The 18,182-nt window shown below is 39.4% G+C and overlaps 1 protein-coding gene across 2 annotated transcripts in view; it reads left to right on the top strand.

Moving 5' to 3' along the window:
• Positions 1-279: 279 nt before the first annotated feature.
• Positions 280-18,182, top strand: part of LOC137167640 (serine-rich adhesin for platelets-like) — a 58,304-nt gene continuing 40,401 nt past the window's right edge. The window contains exons 1-4 of one of the 2 annotated variants that reach the window (XM_067569849.1): positions 280-421; positions 647-710; positions 2,165-2,264; positions 3,927-3,995. In XM_067569849.1, coding sequence (XP_067425950.1) covers positions 2,187-2,264; positions 3,927-3,995 — 147 coding nt within the window. In that variant the 5' untranslated portion in view covers positions 280-421; positions 647-710; positions 2,165-2,186. Of the gene's footprint in view, positions 422-646; positions 711-2,164; positions 2,265-3,926; positions 3,996-18,182 lie in introns of those variants that run through there. The other variant, XM_067569850.1, reaches the window with a different exon arrangement.

Raw genomic sequence — 18,182 nt, 5'->3', positions numbered from 1 at the left:
GCAAGGGCAGGTGCAGGCTCCGAACACCGTCCGCGTGCACCACGCGCTCAGAGGGGATGGGGGGAGGGGGGCACTACGCCAACAGGCCCTAGCAGGTACGGAGCTGAGATCCCGCGCCTCCACTCCTATTGGCTGGCAGAGGCTGCCTTCCTTCCTTCCCTCCATTGGCTGGCTGTAAGAGTCTCTCCCATTGGCTGATAGGGAGACCCGCCCACCGCCAATGTCTCGTCTCCTTCTTCTCTCTTACCGGAAGCGGGGCGTGCGTTGTTGTCTCGCGGCCTCTGCTGTTGGGGGCGGAAGTGACGTTCCTTGCGGAGTTCGGTTGAGGGGGGTCCCGGATGTAGCTGCGCATTCTCTGAAGCGAGGCGCTGTCGCTGCTGTTTTCACTTTTCGGGGCTCGGGGGCTTCTCGGCGTCGGCTGGTGAGTGGAGCGCGCGCGCGCGCGGGGGGGCAGGAATGGGGGGAGAGCGGGTCCGGGGCGTCCTGGCCTCGACCGCCTGAGTTGGTGGGGACATGGGGGGGTGCGGCACGGGTGGGGGGGGGAGGTGTCCGGCGCAGGTTATGGGGAGAGGGGCTGGGGGGCAGGCGCGGTGGGGCCGCACTGATGTCTGCTTGGTCACTTACCGTGGTTCTTCTCTCTTTGTAGCATCCAGTTCCTCTGCCGCCCTCTTATCGCCTCAGGCCGGAGGCTCTGAGCTCTACCTTGGCTGGTGACGCCTTTTTATATTACTGTATAATTCGGGGGTTGGAAAGGACCCCCCCCTGCCCCCAGCGCTGTGTGCTAATAATTGGTGCCTGGTCAACACCCCTTGAGAACTGTGGCTGCAGTTGCTCCTGCTGTGTTGCAGCTATCCGCTGTCACAGTCCGGCGGGGATACCTGTGATCTCTGCCACCACCCAGACATGCTGGGCTGATATCTTGGTCCCAACTTTGTGCTGGTGGTGAAAGGTAACTGTTACCATCGCCAGCTAGCTAGCTAGCTTCCCCTTGCCATGGGACAGGGAGATGTCCCCTGGAAGATTGGTAAACGTTGGTTTCAGTGAATGGATAATGATTTTTGGTTTCCTGTTAATCATCAAACACTGAAAATATTTCAAATCTAATCATTCAATATACCACAGTGCTGATTATGTTAATGTTTCTTCATTGGGATGGCAGGATTTATTAAGACTAATTAATAATGGCTATATTTATTAATGATGACTAATAGTGGCCTTTACACATCATTTCACTTCTAATATAGAAGAATATGGAAAAGGATTGGAGTAAAAAATAAACATTAGAGGAAATTATAACTTTCCATTTATAGCTTGTTTTGTCTGGATTGGGCTTGAAAGTTATCAGTGATTGCTAGTTATAACCTTAACTAACACATGCATGATACTTTTATTTTTGTCAGTAAAACAGAATAAAATGCAAATAACTTGGCACATAGTTGTATGAAAACGGGTTGAATGTGAGCAATTTTATAGAAAAACATAGGCACCATGGATATTTACATGGAACTGAAATAAATTTTCAGCCTGTATAGCAATAGTGCCTTTTCCAGTGATCAAACTTAAAATTCCATCAGATTGAAATCAACACTTGAATAACAGGCACATATTAGATCGTCAACTTAAACCTATATTTGTGTACATATGTGGTCACAAAGTTGCACCAGTTTTAACTAAATAGGTGTAGTTGTCACACCTTTAATTAAAAAACTGATGCATCTCCTGTGTTCAGAAAAGCCCTAATATAACTGAAGCAAGTGTGGTGATAGAGCAGTCAAGCATTTTAAAGAAAATGAATTTAGTGAATTGTGTTCCTTGTCTTAATTTGTAAGAGACTTTAAACCACAAAAGAATACAGATGATTAAAAAGAGGTGTTTATGTCTAATATAGCTATACTGAACATATACGATCAAATTGCTTTTAGTAGCTTACTAATTTACTTATTAATTTAATAGCTTTAACTAATTTGTTCATCCCTGCTTTTGTGGTAAAAATATTACAGAATTAAGATCACAGTAGAAAATGCTTTTGCTTTGTGTTAGAAGTTCTGTTAAGATGTTTTCTGTAGTTCAAGTATCTAGTAATTTAAACACTGGTATTCCACTAATAGTTATAAGATGAAAAAATATATGGGTAAATAAGATGTGGATTCGTTGTTTTTTAAAGTGCTCTGACCCACCTTTTCAAGATGAGCGCCAGCAATAAAGATGATGCTAAACCGGAAGATACTAAACAAGAATCTGACAAAAAGATATTTTATTGTGAGGTGAGCATATTTCTTGATGACTTTTTAAGTATGGGTTATATAACATAGTTTTGTGTGATATAGTGAGTTCATTTTATTCTTAAACATAAGTCTGTCATACAGTGCAATATTATGATCTTCACTTGCTAGCCCCTAGGGGTCAAAGTGCAGGAACCAGGTAACTTTTCACTAATGTAGATGATGCTGGTAGCCTGCGAGAGAGCCAGAAAGCAAACACAAAATTAGGTATGTGACAACTGGAGTAATTAAATGTTGGTCATTCTCCCAGTGGGGGAAAAACAGAGTGCTAAGCACTTCTAGTTATGCCCCATATTTAATTTGTTAAGGGGAGGAGGTGTAATCTTAACACCCTCGTCCTGCAGTCTACCAGGAACCTATTCCTTCAGGTGCTGAATTGAAGTAGCTTGTGATCATTTTTACAACAATTCATTTCCTCCCAATTAGAAAATAGATCTTCTCCACTTTCTGGATTAATTCATCTACTTTGTAATTTGGGATCTTTTTTTGACACTTGTACCCAAGTTGTTTCAGGAGAAAATAGAGATCATTTGCTCCGTGTCTTTCAAGGATAAGTATGACTCTGACTTGACTGCAAGATTTCCTCAGCAATGTTCCTGTGAACTCTTGAATCATAGAGAGTGCCTGAAATCATTTAGTGTCTTTCAAACCTTTCTGGTAATCAGATAAGAAGCCAAACCAGAAAGGCTTAAGCCTCAAGTCACCGAGAGTAGAGTCCTGGTTGTGTAGTATTTGTGTAGTATTAGTGTCCATATTGACTTTACAGAGTCCTGTGCTGCATATTAACACCCTCCAAGTGTAAAGCTAAATCCAATAAGTTGATTTTGCTAAAGTATGTGAAGTTTTTACTCATTCTACCCCTCTGATAGAGTTCTTTGAGTGAGGTGAAATATCTATATCAGGAGAAACAGATCCAGCAGATGATACACCTCCAGCTCTGTGATTCCTAGAAGCAATAAACCAAGGCCTCAACTGTCCTCTATTGACACCAGCTCAAACAGGCAGAAAAAGGGGAGTTCTGCTGTCTCTAAAGACAGCAGGAAATATTGCTAGATTTGATGTCTTCCTTCAGTCATTGTTTTGTGTTAACAGTAAACAGTTTTTGTGCTGACCATACTCTGAGATCTCATGATAACTAATGTGTTGGTGTAGCAGCCCTTCTTGTTTACAGCTCCTTCTCCATGCCATTTGCATCATGTGATCATCTATTTCAACACAGACCACCTACCACTACTTTGTAAAACAGTGTGGAATTTACCATGTTAAAAGGCTGCAGTCAAAAATCAGGGGGGGGCGAATCCAGAAACTTGTTAATCAGCAAAAGTAAAAAATAAAATAAAATTCTTCTTAAACAATTTACACAGATCTGGTGCTGTTTTTTTATATCTTCACTTTCCAGATATATAAGTAGGCTTAATATGATTAGATTATGTACTGCTTTTTGTCACTCACTGGTGTCTTACTTTAAATTTCGCACACAAGCCTTCTTCTAAGAAGCATTCACTAGTTTCTTAAATAGTAAAATATAATTAAAGGGTTTAGTCTGTAAATTGCAGACCTATTTGCTGTGCTTGCACAACAGAATTTTTGTACTAAAGTTGTCTGTAGCATAACTGAAAGCTAATTTGTAATTAATTTCTTTAGGTTTGTAAAGTTCCATGTATGAGTTCCATAAGCCTTCAGTCACACTTTCGTGGAGTAAAACATAAAAAGGTAATGTAATGTGTTTTTATTATGTATAAACTTCACAATTCTAAATTTTCTGTAAGCTTACTGTAAGTAATTGTTTTTAAAAAAGGTTTTTGAGTGCTTATGTAACCTGCAATTCAATTGCTTTGTTTCACCATTTTATGTGAAAATGAAATCTCCCTAAACTTGTCCAAGCACTAGTCTTTGTGTTGGCATTTTGAGCCTTTTCAAACATTGTTAAAATTGTTAAATGTAAACCATACACTATTTTTTTTTAAACACAGCTATAATTGCAATTAACTTTCAAGTAATGTTAATATGTGCGCATTGTGAACTGTGTGCATTTAAGGTTGCCTGACCTGCAAAGTCTTGTTTCTCTGCAATTTAAAAAGAAAATCTGGCTCAACTTCCTTGGTTCCATACGACTGATCTTAAATTTGGGGAAAGATTATGATATGGTATGATTATAAATTAGAAATAGTTAACTCTCTAGTTACGAAGCAACATTATTTGCATTTTTATGTAAGGGTTTAAATATAATAAACATTATTAAAACCAATAATAGGAAAGTTGCTATTATAATTTAATACACGTAGGTCTAACAATTTCTAGTAGGAAGTTACCTACATGTATTAAATTATAATAGCAACTTTCCTGTTGGTTTTAATAATGTTTATTATGTTTGTTAAACAATTTCTACAGTTCTTGTTCTCTTTTGGTTAACTGGTTTACGGAAATTTATAATAAAACTTCAGTAGCCCGTGCTTTCTTCCGTTATTTCTAACTGATGTCATCAGACTGCATCCTTGCTTGAGAATAAGAGCTATCTCAATGAGGGCTGCCATCTTAATGACACTTTCCCTTAGTGACGTTCTTTCCCTCCTGTATTACTAGAGATCAAACATGATACCTTGTAGCGCACCTGGTCTCTAGCTGTCTGGGAAGTGTGAGGCTTCAAGTTTGTTCTGAATTTTGGGTTTTTCATATGAAACCAGTGTCTCTTCCTCACAGACCAGACAAAAAAGCCTTGGGAGACTTTCTTTATATCATTTCTCAAAGAATGGACTTTTATTTATTTATTACAGCTTCACAAATCAATTGTCTTAACTTAAATGTGGTCCCTCACCTCCTTTACTGGATTTTAATTGTATTGAGTCAGTTGCTCATTATTAATGTAATGACAACATTTTTTGGAAGTGAAAAAAATTGAGATTGCTCTACAGGAAATTTCTTAAGTTTGCTGATACATGTTACCACCATTCTCTCTTTTAAAAAAAAGTAATTATGAAAGAATAACACTGAGGGGGGGAAAAAGTTTAAAATACTGACATAATTAATAATTAGGCTTTCAACCTCCCAGCCAGTTACTAATTTATTAGAAATGTCCCACTGCCTGAGTAGTACTTAAAATGCAATTTAAAACTGAGCCGTAATGAAGGGACAGGTCTTTGCTAGAGTAACTGTTTGAGAAGGTTAAGGTCAGAAACTATTAGTCCTCAATACTTTTTAGACCACTATTATGGGAATATGCACATGTTTAACTTCAAGCATGTGAATAAAATTAAGGAAATATGTGTTTGCAGGATCGGGACTTCAGTGTTCCATTTTATCTATTCTAAATACAAAGCTTGTTTGACCATCTTTTAGTATGTATATTGGAATGGATGGTGGAAAAGTGGTGTCTGTTGCTCTGATAGATCTTAGCGCACTCCATTTGTGCTACCTGAAAATAACATGTTGTTGTGCGTGATATGAAGTCCATTTCAGAAATCCAATGGAGACAAGAGTATTCAGCTGATAATGAGTCTGGGGTATCAAAATAAAGAAAAATTATTCCCACTCTTTTTTTGCTTGTGTTCTCCTTTTGCCTCTGGTTTGTTATGGAGTCTGGAAGAGCCAGCTTCAATTTGTTTGAGATGTAAGAGCCGTTGGCTGCTTATTTCATACTAACTTCATTTCATCAGGGTGGAACTGGCTAGATGTCTGATTATGTAACTTTATATCCCACCCACACCCTAGCATTTACCTATGATTCCCTCTTCTGGCTTACTCTCTTGACCCACTGTAACTCTTAGTAATCCCTAATGCTTTACTCATGTACCACCTTTTTTCCTTGTATCCTACATGCTTCTAGTATGAGACCTGTTTCTTCCCTTTCTTCCACGCCAGAAATTATCAGTTTGCTGCTTGCTTTCCAGCAGTTTTTCCATTTCTTACCTCCAAAACGTGTCTTCCTTTGGAAAGCTTTTTCTCTAACTGTGATGGGCAACAATAGCAGATTCTGACTGCTCTGGGAGAGATCATCGTTTTCTCTTTTTACCCTTCCCCAATGCTGCAGATAGTGAGCTAATTTGTGGCAGTGGATTCATTGTGATGAGATCAACAATATACTTCTGATATAAGCCATTCAGAATGGAGATTTGGAATAAAAGTGCTTTCTATCTTTACTATAATACCATTAGCGTGCTGCAGCAGTCTAGGATGAGTATAATTCTATTGAAAACAGATTCCTTTTCCTGTATCTGTTATAACTTGTACCTGTACAGGTTATTTTTCCTCTAATAAATCTTCCCATCCAAGGATGGGCATTTGTAAGGAAACCTGTGATATTCACCTTGTTTTGTTCTAGTGTTTAAACTGATGTTTACTGAATGGAAAACATTTGCTCAGAAGGCCTGTCCAAGTCACAGGAGAGTTCTTACCTTGAGCTGTTGACCAGTAATAGCCATTTTCATTTCTCTGTTTGTGAATGAACTAATTGATGATAAATTCTATTAAAGGTGCTTTATAAAGGTTTTTTTTTTAATATTCTGTCAAAATGGAACTGGAAGGTGCTTCAATTCAGTTACTGACTTTTGGTTTCTGAGAATCAGCATTCTAAGGCTAGAGAGGGTTGTTTAACAAAACCCTTATTCAACTCTGATCTGGCAACTGAAAGTACAGACTACGACATATTTAAAAAAACCAGAGGAGAACTGAAGAGTTACAATTCCGCCAGGTGACATCCCCAAAGCTTACTATCAGTTGTCAGTTCTAGATGCCAGAAAAAGAGTACCATGTCTCTGCCCAACTACCTTTGGACCTTCATGAAACAGCATGTGGAAGCATCTGTTAAGGAAAAAGAATTAAGATGGCAATAAAAAAAACCCAAAATTACAAGCAAGAAAGAATATGCTCCCAATCTATATTCATGCTAAAGCTACTAATAGTGCATAAATAATAGCTTTCATTGTAGCTTTTATAAATTGGGTGTATAAAAATTGCATTATATCAGCCACTTATTCTTGGTGGAGAGGACATACTCAAATGTGTCACCAAGTTTTCTTGCCCAGTTGCTGAGGCAGAAGTCTGATCTTCAAATGGGCAACACACCGTGACAAGTATTTGGTGCAGTTCTTCAAGCTTGGTCATAGCTAGGTTCTGAGTTAAAGTAAACACTCCATCATATGGTAAGAGATCCTATTAGCCATAGTTTTTCTCCTGTAGTTCCTGACTTAGCATTTGTATGTTAGCATTTTCTTTAAAATTCAAGTCTCATCACCAAAACCTACTGTTAAAACATCCTGATTAGTGGAAGAAATATAGAGGAAGTGAACTTTGGAGCCAGTTTGGAATGAGGTGTGTATTACTTCAAATGTGGAGGAGAGAGGACTTCACTTGGACTTAGGCCTGGTCTACACTAAGAACTTAGGTTGACACAGCTACGTCATTCAGCAATGTGAAAAATTCATAGCCCTGAGTGATGTCGTTAGGTCAATTTAACTCCCAGCGCAGATAGCACTAGTCAGCGGAAGAGTTCTTCCATTGACTTAGCTTCTGCCTCTAGGGGAGGTGATTACTTATGTCAATAGGAGAACCCCTTCAGTTGGCATAGGTAGTGTTTACACTGAAGCACTACAGTAGCATAGCTGCCACTGTAGTGTAACAAGCTCTTAGTGATGAATGCTCATGACCAAGTGAGAAGGTGCAAGAAAACTCAGAACTAAGCCTGCTTAGGAAAGCTGACCAGGCTTCTTGAGGTTACCTTCTGGAAATAGAGAGGATCTGGAAATAATCCTTGTCAAACTCGGCATTTTCTTCTGCAGTAGAATTTCTATCCTCATCTCTCAGAGAAAATCCAGACACTTTTTTTCTGGATTGTATACATTGCATAGATATCTGAAGAAATACATTCTAACTATGATTCATGCCAACTGATGCATTGGACCTTAACCAATCCTGTCCAACTGTGGGAAGTTCTTCTACCACTGACCCTATGCAGAAGATTGATGGAGTTCTGAAGAAAATCTTGAACACTATGCTGATGTAATGTCTGTGTGTACTCTCCTCATAGATGATTTGCATCTTAATAGCTAACAGAACTGCAAAATTATTCCTTAATGCTAGAGATAAAAGTCTAGATAGTCTAAGGAACTTATGTAAAATGTAAACTATTATGCTTTATTCTTATGTGGCCTGGCCCTACGCTATTGCTCATACTCCTGAAGTGGCAAAGTGGTTATAGCCCACCAGATTATATAGTTGAATCCATGGTTCAGATCTTCCATGGTTCATATTTATCTGGAAGAGTATAAAGTGCCACCTTTTCTTTAACCTCTTTAAAGGTCGTAGTAGTTGGAACAAACTTTAAGGACGTGTCTACACTTGAAATTTAATTCAGTTTAAGGTAAGATGTGAATTTCAAGTGCAATAGCTGTTCCTAAATAACTCCATGTATAGACAAGACCAAAGAGATCATTGATAAAGTTTCCTGGCCTACACTGTTTTGAACCTAATCCTTAGTTTGCTGCTGAATAATCTTAAAAAAAAAAATAGAATTCGTAATGCAAACTTCCTTGGCCTTTTCTCCTGGGGAACTTCAAGGGCAAGATATGATCAGCAGTCTGTATGATAAAGAAAAGTTCCAATACTGTTCACAGAGAAACAAGTGTTCTCACTTTTGACTGCAGCTAGCCTCCATCTCATCTACTACAGGTATGTTTATGCCTTTTGAATGAATGATGGTAACTACAAAGAACTATTAGTGGTAGATCAGAGGAAATATTGACAAGAAGTTGCTTACCTTATATAATAGACTTGCAAAAGTTAGAGATGGAAAATCCCTTTTAGGTCATTCAGTCAGTCTCCCTGCCAGCCAAAGGTTGTTCCGTGCAGTACACTTGAGTATTTTGTTCATTCTAGTTTCAAATGTCTCAGAAGAGCAGCTTCTATAACTGGTATTGAAGATAATTCCACAGCAAAATAGATTTTCACACTTATGCCACCTGGCTAATATCCTAAATTATTTCTTTTTGCTCCTTCAACGCTAGACTCTTCAAGTATCTAAGATTTACATTATCTCTTCTCACCATTCCATTCCTTCCTCCAGTCCCTCCCTGCCTCCAGGCACCTCTTAACGGATCTATGGATGTATGCCTCTTTTAATATTTCCTTATGTTATCTGGCAATCCTAGATTATTTTGGAACTTCCTTGAATTTATCAGTAGTGAAGCATTCTGAACTGAGCACAGTATTCTGGCTGTTATTGCATCAAAACTATGTAGAGGACAGTTGCTTCACTGCTATATGTGACACTTCTGCCTGTGTAGCATAAAACTTGTATCTAATTTGCTGTCCACTGCTCAGCCCTTCTTCAGAATTGCAGCCAGATTTCTCTCCCATTGAATATTTGTTCCCAATTCCACCCCACCCAACCCTGAACACTAATCTGGAGAAAATGCACATTAATCTTTTTTTTTTTCTGTCCATGTTTCTAATCTCTAAGAAGTCATTTCCTTTATGCTCCATTGGTGATCATACCTCCATGCTTTATTATCTGCAGATTTTATTGTGGTGTTAACTGTTTCCAGTAATGAAGATGTAAAATATGACCATATCCAATTTAAGTTTTTATGAGTACCTCCTCATCCTCTCCTTCCTCCACCTTGAACTTAGTACTCTTTTGTTTATGTGAGTGTCTGTATCCGTGCCAATTAAATATATTTTGAAAGTGGAGTCTTGATTCTGTATCAAGTGCCTTACTGAAATCCCTGTATTTGTATGTACCTTTCATCCACTAACTTTATAATTTTATTAATAAATCAGAGGTATGCCGTTTATAACTCAGTTGTTTCTTGCTTATTTTTTTTTATTAAGGTTTGGTATCTCACTTTTGAGATGGTACCACTTTATAGGCAGGATCGCTCTTCTCTCCTTTTTGACTTCATTCCAATTCCCAAGAGATGGATGATTTCATCAAAAACAATCACTGCATTTGGCAGCCTGAAAAGCCAAGAATTAAATGGAGGCCAAACTACTTTTTAGCCCCTTTAGTTGATTGCTCTAGGTCAGAGTTTAGGCACACTATTGTGGGGACATATGGAAGCTTGCATTACTGCTGCTCTTGCTGCGTTTATTTGAATTTCTTTACTTATCTTCCAGTCCCTAGGGCATCTTCTATGAGTACTGAATTCACCTATGTCTAAAAAGCAGTGGGAGCTCTGATTTTTTTTTCTTTTTTTTAATTGGGGAAGGGGAGGCAGTGCTGTGAAGGAGAATTGCAGAAAAGTAAATATTGCCATAATTATTAGCAGTTTCATAGTTAAGATTATGTTCTGAAATCTACTTAAAACTGGGAATAAATCCCTTTTTATTTTTCTCTAAAATGTGGCTTGCTTGTGTTAGTGTGGCCCTGTACTCCACTAGTGTGTTAGTGTGGTCACTGTTCTGTTGCAAGTGGACCTAATCACTGGATTCCACATGCTTCCAAGCCAACTGTGTCAAGGTAGAGTCTAGTCATTGTTTCTAGCTCTGGGACAAAAGGGCATACTCTCAGGCTTAGAACTCTTGCCTGACACCCTTCTTTCGGATGTGGGGTGTTGTTGCCCAGCTACCCTACATCTCAAAACCAGTCTGAGACCTCCCGAATCCATCAGTTGCTTTCATGTGCTTCCTCTGAGCTCTACCTTGGCTGTGGGAAGCCTGGGCTTCTCGTTCCCCCTTTTGGGGACAGCTTGTCAGGAAAGCAAGGAATCACAGGCTTAGCAAAGGAATTTCTTAACCATAGAGACTTTAAATCTGAACACACTCAAGAGTTCTTTCAAAAGAGATCTTTGAAAAGAACCAAAAGTCATGACACATTCTCTCCATGTCTGATCTCCTCCCTTCTACAAGTCTGAGGCTTGTCAGCATTTCATGCTTGGCATAGTTCCCCACCTCCCGGTCCTTCCGTGTGGTCATGATCAGACCCCCTCCACAGTGTAAAACCCTGTTCTTAAGTAGGGTGTCTGTTCTATATTATGTGCCCAACTGAGAAGCTCCAGCCTTCACCCACCTTCCTCTTTCATGCTTGCCCCCTGTGGTTCCCTATGTAGAAGAGCCTTTGTTTCATGTGGGTGGGTCAACAGTGCAATTTAGAGACAAAGTTGGTGGCTTCGAATTGTAGTCTTGATGGCTTTTGATGTTATTTGACACCTCACTGAAAGACTACTTTTTCTGCACATAGGATAGTTGTCTGAATGCAGAATAATAGGTTGTTTTTTGAGATGTCCAGACTTGTCTTCATTCCCAGTAAAACTTCATAATTTGACACAGATCTATCCCAACCCGCCATAGACTTTTGGTGTGAAATTTCAGTGTTGGTTTTTGTGTCCTTCAAATTTTGTTTCCTCTTTGTTTTATTTTGATTTTGATTCCTCTTTGTAAATTTTTGTTCATTAATTTTAACTTTAGGAAAAAGTTTTGTAAGTGGAAAGAGAGCTAGGTACCATAAGCTACAACATGGAAATGCTGCTGCAGTGCATTAGCTTCTGGTATCTTAGCTTCCTGGAAGAGTAAATTGAGAAGCTGAGGTTGACAAACTTGCATCACCAATTGAAATTACACAATGTAAAATGAAATATTAGTTGAAGAGGGACTCTGGCAATGGGCTCATGAGGCAGGTCCAGCTGATCTTGACATCTTTTATGAAGGAATTTTTTTTGTCTGTTCATACCTTAAATGTGTGAAATGAATGACCTGCACCTAACTGTTGGCAGGGTTCAGTTATGCTGAAAACTACACAGTTGTGGCATGAGTGTTCTTTAAGAATTGAAATTTTTGGGTCTTATGCTGAAGGCCCAGATTTCTGCTCTGAGGCAGAGGACATCAGCCTACCTTGGACATACCTGCAAGTGCACAATGTCACATCAGCTCATGTGGGCATATTTCCACAGTGTTAGACCAAGAAGGGAGAAATCTTACTTTGGCTCTGAAAACCCCTTCTCTGGTGTTGTGAGTTTGGGACCCTGTCCGTATCTATCACCGGGGTGGAATGTAGGAGGACTGATCCCGGATGACTTAACAAAGGGTTTTATTCTATGGGTAAACGAAAAAAATAAATGTGCAACAGGATTCTCAAGGGGAAATAAACCTGAATGAACTAAACACGTTAGGGTATCAACGTCCTGGAGGATGAAGATAAACCATGTCGGGGATAAGGGCACACGTTGTCCTCCACAGGGTTGATGGTCTCAGCTTCTCAGGAACACTGGACAGGACAGCCTTTCCTCTTCTTAAGTCCCTCGTTGTCTCCGGAACAATAGATGGTACACGCGCGCACACAACTGCCACTCAGCTGGACAGCAACAGCCTTTTGGGGTTGCTGTCCTTATATACACTCTTCCCAGTTAGATCCAACCAATCTGATCACAGGGATTTTCCCGCCTTTCTAGCTGTTACTAGGCAGAACAAAGCTCTTGGCATCCTGCCAGGCATCCTGAGATGTCTGCCCTGAGCTTAAAATGCAAAGTAACTAACCCAAACCATACAACTTTTTAAAACTTTTAGCCTACGATGGGTGTAGTTTTGAGTGGTCACATCGTTTTGACTTCTTAGTTGCTTGCCAATGCTATCAAAGCTCCATCTGGCCCTTCTTTCATTTTCTTAAGATCTGAAATTATCATATATTTTATAGACATAATTCTGCAGCAGTCTGCCCTAGTTCTTCTTTTCTCCTTCCACATGCACCTCTTCCCCAGTTGGGCAGTGGTCATCAGAGAAGCAGGGTTTTTGAGGTGAGGCTTATTTCTGCTACAGTATAGTGCAGGGTTGGCCAAACTGTGGCTTGTGAGCTGCATGCGGCTCTTTTACAATTAACGTGTGGCTTGTGGCACCCTCTATGCCTTGCCTTCCTCCCATTCTTTGCCTATCAGACTGGGGCGCTTGGAGCTTCTGCCCTGCAGCAGGGTGGTGAGGCTAGAGGATTCTGCCCAGCAGGGAGATCAGTAAGTTTGGCCACCCCTGGTATAGTACATGGTTGATTATGGTTAGTGGGGAGAACTCAGATAGCTCATGACCAGGCCACTCTTGCGTGTTTTCTGACTTAAAACATACAAACCAAAGAAGAGTCAAACTGACAGTGCAACATCAGAAGAAGAGGATTGATGTTCTTGTGACTGAAAAACAGGGCTTAGGAGACCTTGGGTTCTGTTCTCACTTCTGCCACAGTCTTCATTTGTTACCTTGGGTCAGATCACTTAAACTCTCTGTATCTTAGTTTTGCCATCTGGAAAATAGATATTCGCACATGCACGTGGTGATTGTGTCGTCTAATACGGGAAGAGAGCTGGACCAAGATTGTGGAACTTGCTGACAGAGGAGAAAATGACGGCAGATTGCACTAAATATAAACTCATTTCTTTGCCTTAGCTGTCCCACAACCATTTCATAGTTTAAAAATAAAATACCTTAAACTGTGTATCCCATTCAGGCAATTTACTCCTTCCTATTGGGTATGGAAGAGAATTTTTTTTAAACTTCTGAAGTGTTCAGGTACCACAGAAGTCTGTAATAAAGCAAAAATTCTTTGGTACCTAGATTCCTAGGTAATGGTTGTACTTGAAATTCATGTTGATAATTGTCTCCTCCTGATTAAGGGAACTGTTGGTGAATAATGTAGTCATTCATGGAAGTTTGACCTCATCTGTGTTTGTCTTTTTTGCAAGTGATTGACCAGACTCTGCAGAAAATATCTGGTTGACTTGGATCAGTATCTAGGAACAGCTCTTGGAGTGGCTGACTCTCTCTCTCAAATGTGTCAGAATCTCAATCGCGCTCTCAAAGTTGTCCCTTCCTTTCAGTCAGAACCTGTTCCAGTGCTACTACTTCATGAGGACCCATATGTTTGTCAATCTGACTTGCGTGGATTGCAAATGATGGTGAAAGGGCTTCTCTGACCAAGTGATGCAGATGTCTGCTTCTGCAATTTATTAGTGTTGGAACTGGTGCAAAGAGAGGCAGCTAAGTACATTTAAATGCAACAATTCCTAGGGTTATTTTAGGCTGGACTGACCCAAGTCCTGAGTTTTGGATCACTGTGGCTTCAGCCTACTGGTTTGGAACTCTTATGTAGCATAGTAAGTCCTGCCTCAAGATAGATTTAAAGCTGTGGATAAGTGGAAGTGAAAACTCAATAGTACTTCCCCACCCCCGTCCCGTTACTTTGGACTTTAATGTAGTTCTTAACATCTTCAGAGGTCCACCCTTTGAACTTTTAGTGATGAGGAACCTTCTCAATGGGGGGAGGCCCGCGCCACGAGGGTGTGTGTGTGTATTTCCCCTTTGCTTGGTCAGATGGGTCATGCAGATTCTAAAGCCTTTCCTGGATGTTCAATCAAAAATAAGGTGGTGGTTATAACTCCTTACTTTCATAAACTGTTATCTCACATCTACATCTCCGATGGTTTCCCTACTCTTGTTATGTGTTAGTCCCTCTGAAATAAATGAAGCTCTTTTCCCACTCAAGTTGGGCAACGAGTATTGCCCATCTAACTGAAAGAACCTTTTTAACAACATTTCAAGAGAGTCGCAAGCCTTTATGGATTCTACAACCCACTGATTGATTCAGTGCTTTAAGGAAGACTACTGTCACATAGTAGTTAGGGAGTCTCTTTACGAAGAGTGTGGGTGCCTTATGTTTCAAAAGGAAAATGCCTTCCCTCCTTTTTTAGAGTTGTGTAAAACATCTATGCTTTGCTACAGTTTTCACATGGTGCACTCTGGGGACATTGCCTTTGCTAATTGCCCTCTGTGATCTGGTAGTCTTTCGCATTGTAGTGCCTACCCTGTACCTGTTCCTGAGCTGACCTCTACTCATACTGTTTATGTTGTTGGCATAAGGTGTGTTGCGGCTAGATTTTAAAACTTTTTAAAAAACACATTAATTTACATCTTTTTTTGAAGTCCCTTCATGCCAGTCTGGAGATCCCACCGTGTTTGTTATGTAGTGTTAGTCAGGAATTTTACATCTCTCCTCTTCCCCTGTTTAAGGGGAAAAAATTTTTTTGTTAGTTCCAGAACTAGTCTAAGAATAAATTCAGATTATCCACTGCATTGAACCTACTTCACTACTGTTTTGGAAGCTTAAAACTTAGCACATTCAACTAAGTTTATACATTTATAAATGAGTGAAGTTCTAAGAATTATTTTTTTGGCTCCCTTTGCTGTTTGGAGTCTCTTACCCTCTGTGTGGACTGGTATATTGTAGAACTTGGAAAAAAGCAGATTAGCAGGTAAATTGCACATTTTAGAAGTAGAGATGCAGTTGAATATAAGCTCCAACAAAGTGTTCAACAAAACATCCTCTCCCCCTTGCCCAAGCTATATAATAGTCAAATATTGTACTTTTATTGAAGAAGTTTTGTTAATCCATGTTTTGAAATTACTGTTAATATCATGCTCGGTGCAATCAGTTCTTGGATTATTGAAAAAAAATGAGTGAAATTTTTAGTATCTTGGTATGTACATATGTTTAAACATAGAAGTTGCCAAGTGAAGGCTGAATTTTTCATATTAATTAAAAATTATAAATGAGAAAATACTTGATTTCATGTGAAAAGTACCTTTATTTGTATCATGTCTGTGTCCTGCAGTTTTGTACCAGTCTTGAACTCTGCCTGCTTATCCATCTCTGCATTACAGTAAAACTCAGAGTTACGAACATTAGAGTTACAAACTGACCAGTCAACCACACACCTCATATGGAACCAGAAGTATGCAATCAGGCAGCAGCAGACAATAAAAATAAACAAATACAGTACAGTACTGTTAAATGTAAACTACTAAAAAAAAAAAAGAGGAAAAGTAGCATTTTTCTTCTGCATAGTAATTTCAAAGCTGTATAAGTTAATGTAAACTTTTGAAAGAGCAACCATAACATTTTGTTCAGAGTTATGAACATTTCAGAGTTATGAACAATCTCCGTTCCCAAGGTGTTTGTAACTCTTAAGTTCTGCTGTATTACTTGTAACATTCTAAGGCAGGCTATAGCTTTCAAATTAGTTTTTTTTTCTTCAAAATTCAAAAGCCCACTAAAGAAATTCTCAACAAAAGTGGTTCAGTAGAAGCAGATTTGAAGGTTTTTATACATCACTGGTTTAAGATAGGAGGTAAAAGATAAGAAAAATATCTCATTAATAGCCAGGGCTAAAAACAAAGCTCTCTAGGATTCCAGGCTTTCTAAGGTGACAAAGTAACTGTGTCTAGTTTTAGTGGTTCATGAGATCAGGTTCACCTGGCTTACAGTGGTGTAAATGTTGCGTGAGAGATTGGGATGGCCAAGGGTGGTTGTGCAAGATTTCCAGAATGAATAAATTCACAATCTTCATACTGATACAACATTGGTTTTCTTTCTGTTGTGTGGATTAATGAAGAAGCAATGACTAAACAAGTAAATGTATACACATGGATTTAATGGAGTGTGGCACTTCAGAAAGGAGACTTTTATTATAGCTGCCTTTATGCATGGTCATATAAGTCTTATGCTTTAAAGAATAATTGAATCACTGTGATCTTGGCCGATATACTAACCTGGTTCAAAAATATACTGTGATTTATACATGTTTACTAATATTTTCCTTTGTCACAAGCTTACAAATCAATGGGGGTACTTGATGGCAGCATTTGACAGATGAAGGAAAGGGATCAGGACCTTGAGGGAACCTTCTTCAGATAGATGGGGAAGCAATGGTGGTCTTCACCTGCAGTATGTATATGCTCATGAGATGTAGGACCAGTTCTCTTATTGCCTGCCCGCTTCTCCAGGGATGGAGTCCTAGAATGGAGTCTGCCTTTTCTTTAGCTGCTCTGGGAATAGTCCATGTTAAGTGTGGCATTGTGTGAGAGAAAAGTTGTTCCCCTGCTGTAGGACCCCTTTCTGGAGCACACATAAAAAGGCGACTCTCACTCCATCTCTAGAGGTGGTTTCCTCCCCTCTGTGTACGTCTTACAAATTGCATATGTCACGCTACTTTAATGCATCCAGGAGTCTCACAGGGATTGTGGGAATTCCTTTCCTGGCACACATAAGTTCCCCGTCTCCCCCAATTGGCCCAGAGAATGGGAAGCCAAATGCAAATGTCTCCCCTATTCCTAAAGAGAGAGAACCTCTAGGGTTCAAGACTGCTGCCGCTACCAAACCAGAACTTCCTTGTCTTTATCAGGACAGTTCTCAAAGTGGGGGAAAAGGTAGAGCAGAGGGGAGGAGGAAATCTTGTTGGTGAAGACCAGAATTACCAAACTTCAGAACATGTTTGCATATTTGATATTTGCAGTCACAACTTCATTCCTTCAGGATGGCTTTCCAAATGAAACCAAACACTCTGGATAAGCATATTAATCAATGTTTTCAGTGACACTGATGAAACGGTAATGAACGGAAAATAATGGTGATGAAATGGTAACTTAAATACCAACGTTATTAGGCTTCAGTTTACTACCCATTGAAATGAACTTGGGGAAATTTGCACTTCTGTTCTTGTGCTATTGTTACATTTTATTCCAGGCAACACTGTATCCTCTTATTTTCTGAAGGTTATCTGCATAACCAAAAGTGCTTAGAAGTTTCTATTTAAAGAAAGCTTCACTTTCACAGAAAACCTCAGGGTTATTATGGAGGAGACCTTAAATAACTGGATTTAGAAGAATTTCCACATAATGATTTCTGATATCTTGCTCTGAGGTCATTTAAGGTGTGCATATTTAGGAAGATTTAAATAGAGATATTTGAGTTGTCTACTGATGTGCATGAAACAAAATGTTTTGTAAGTGAATTTGTAAACTCTCTGTAAAAACTAGCCTATGCATTTTGGAGGACTAAGTGCATGGGAGGTTTGAACCCTAAAAGGCAGCAGTTTTTGAGTTATGGCTTCTTAAAGTTAGATACTTTGTTAAAAGTCAAACACTAACTTCTCAGGG

The sequence above is a fragment of the Emydura macquarii genome, unplaced genomic scaffold (assembly GCF_026122565.2).
Source record: "Emydura macquarii macquarii isolate MOO-44397 ecotype Brisbane River unplaced genomic scaffold, CSIRO-AGI_Emac_v2 contig_2948, whole genome shotgun sequence".
NCBI classification, from domain to species: Eukaryota; Metazoa; Chordata; order Testudines; family Chelidae; genus Emydura; species Emydura macquarii.
This window is presented reverse-complemented; position numbering and strand designations above follow the sequence as displayed.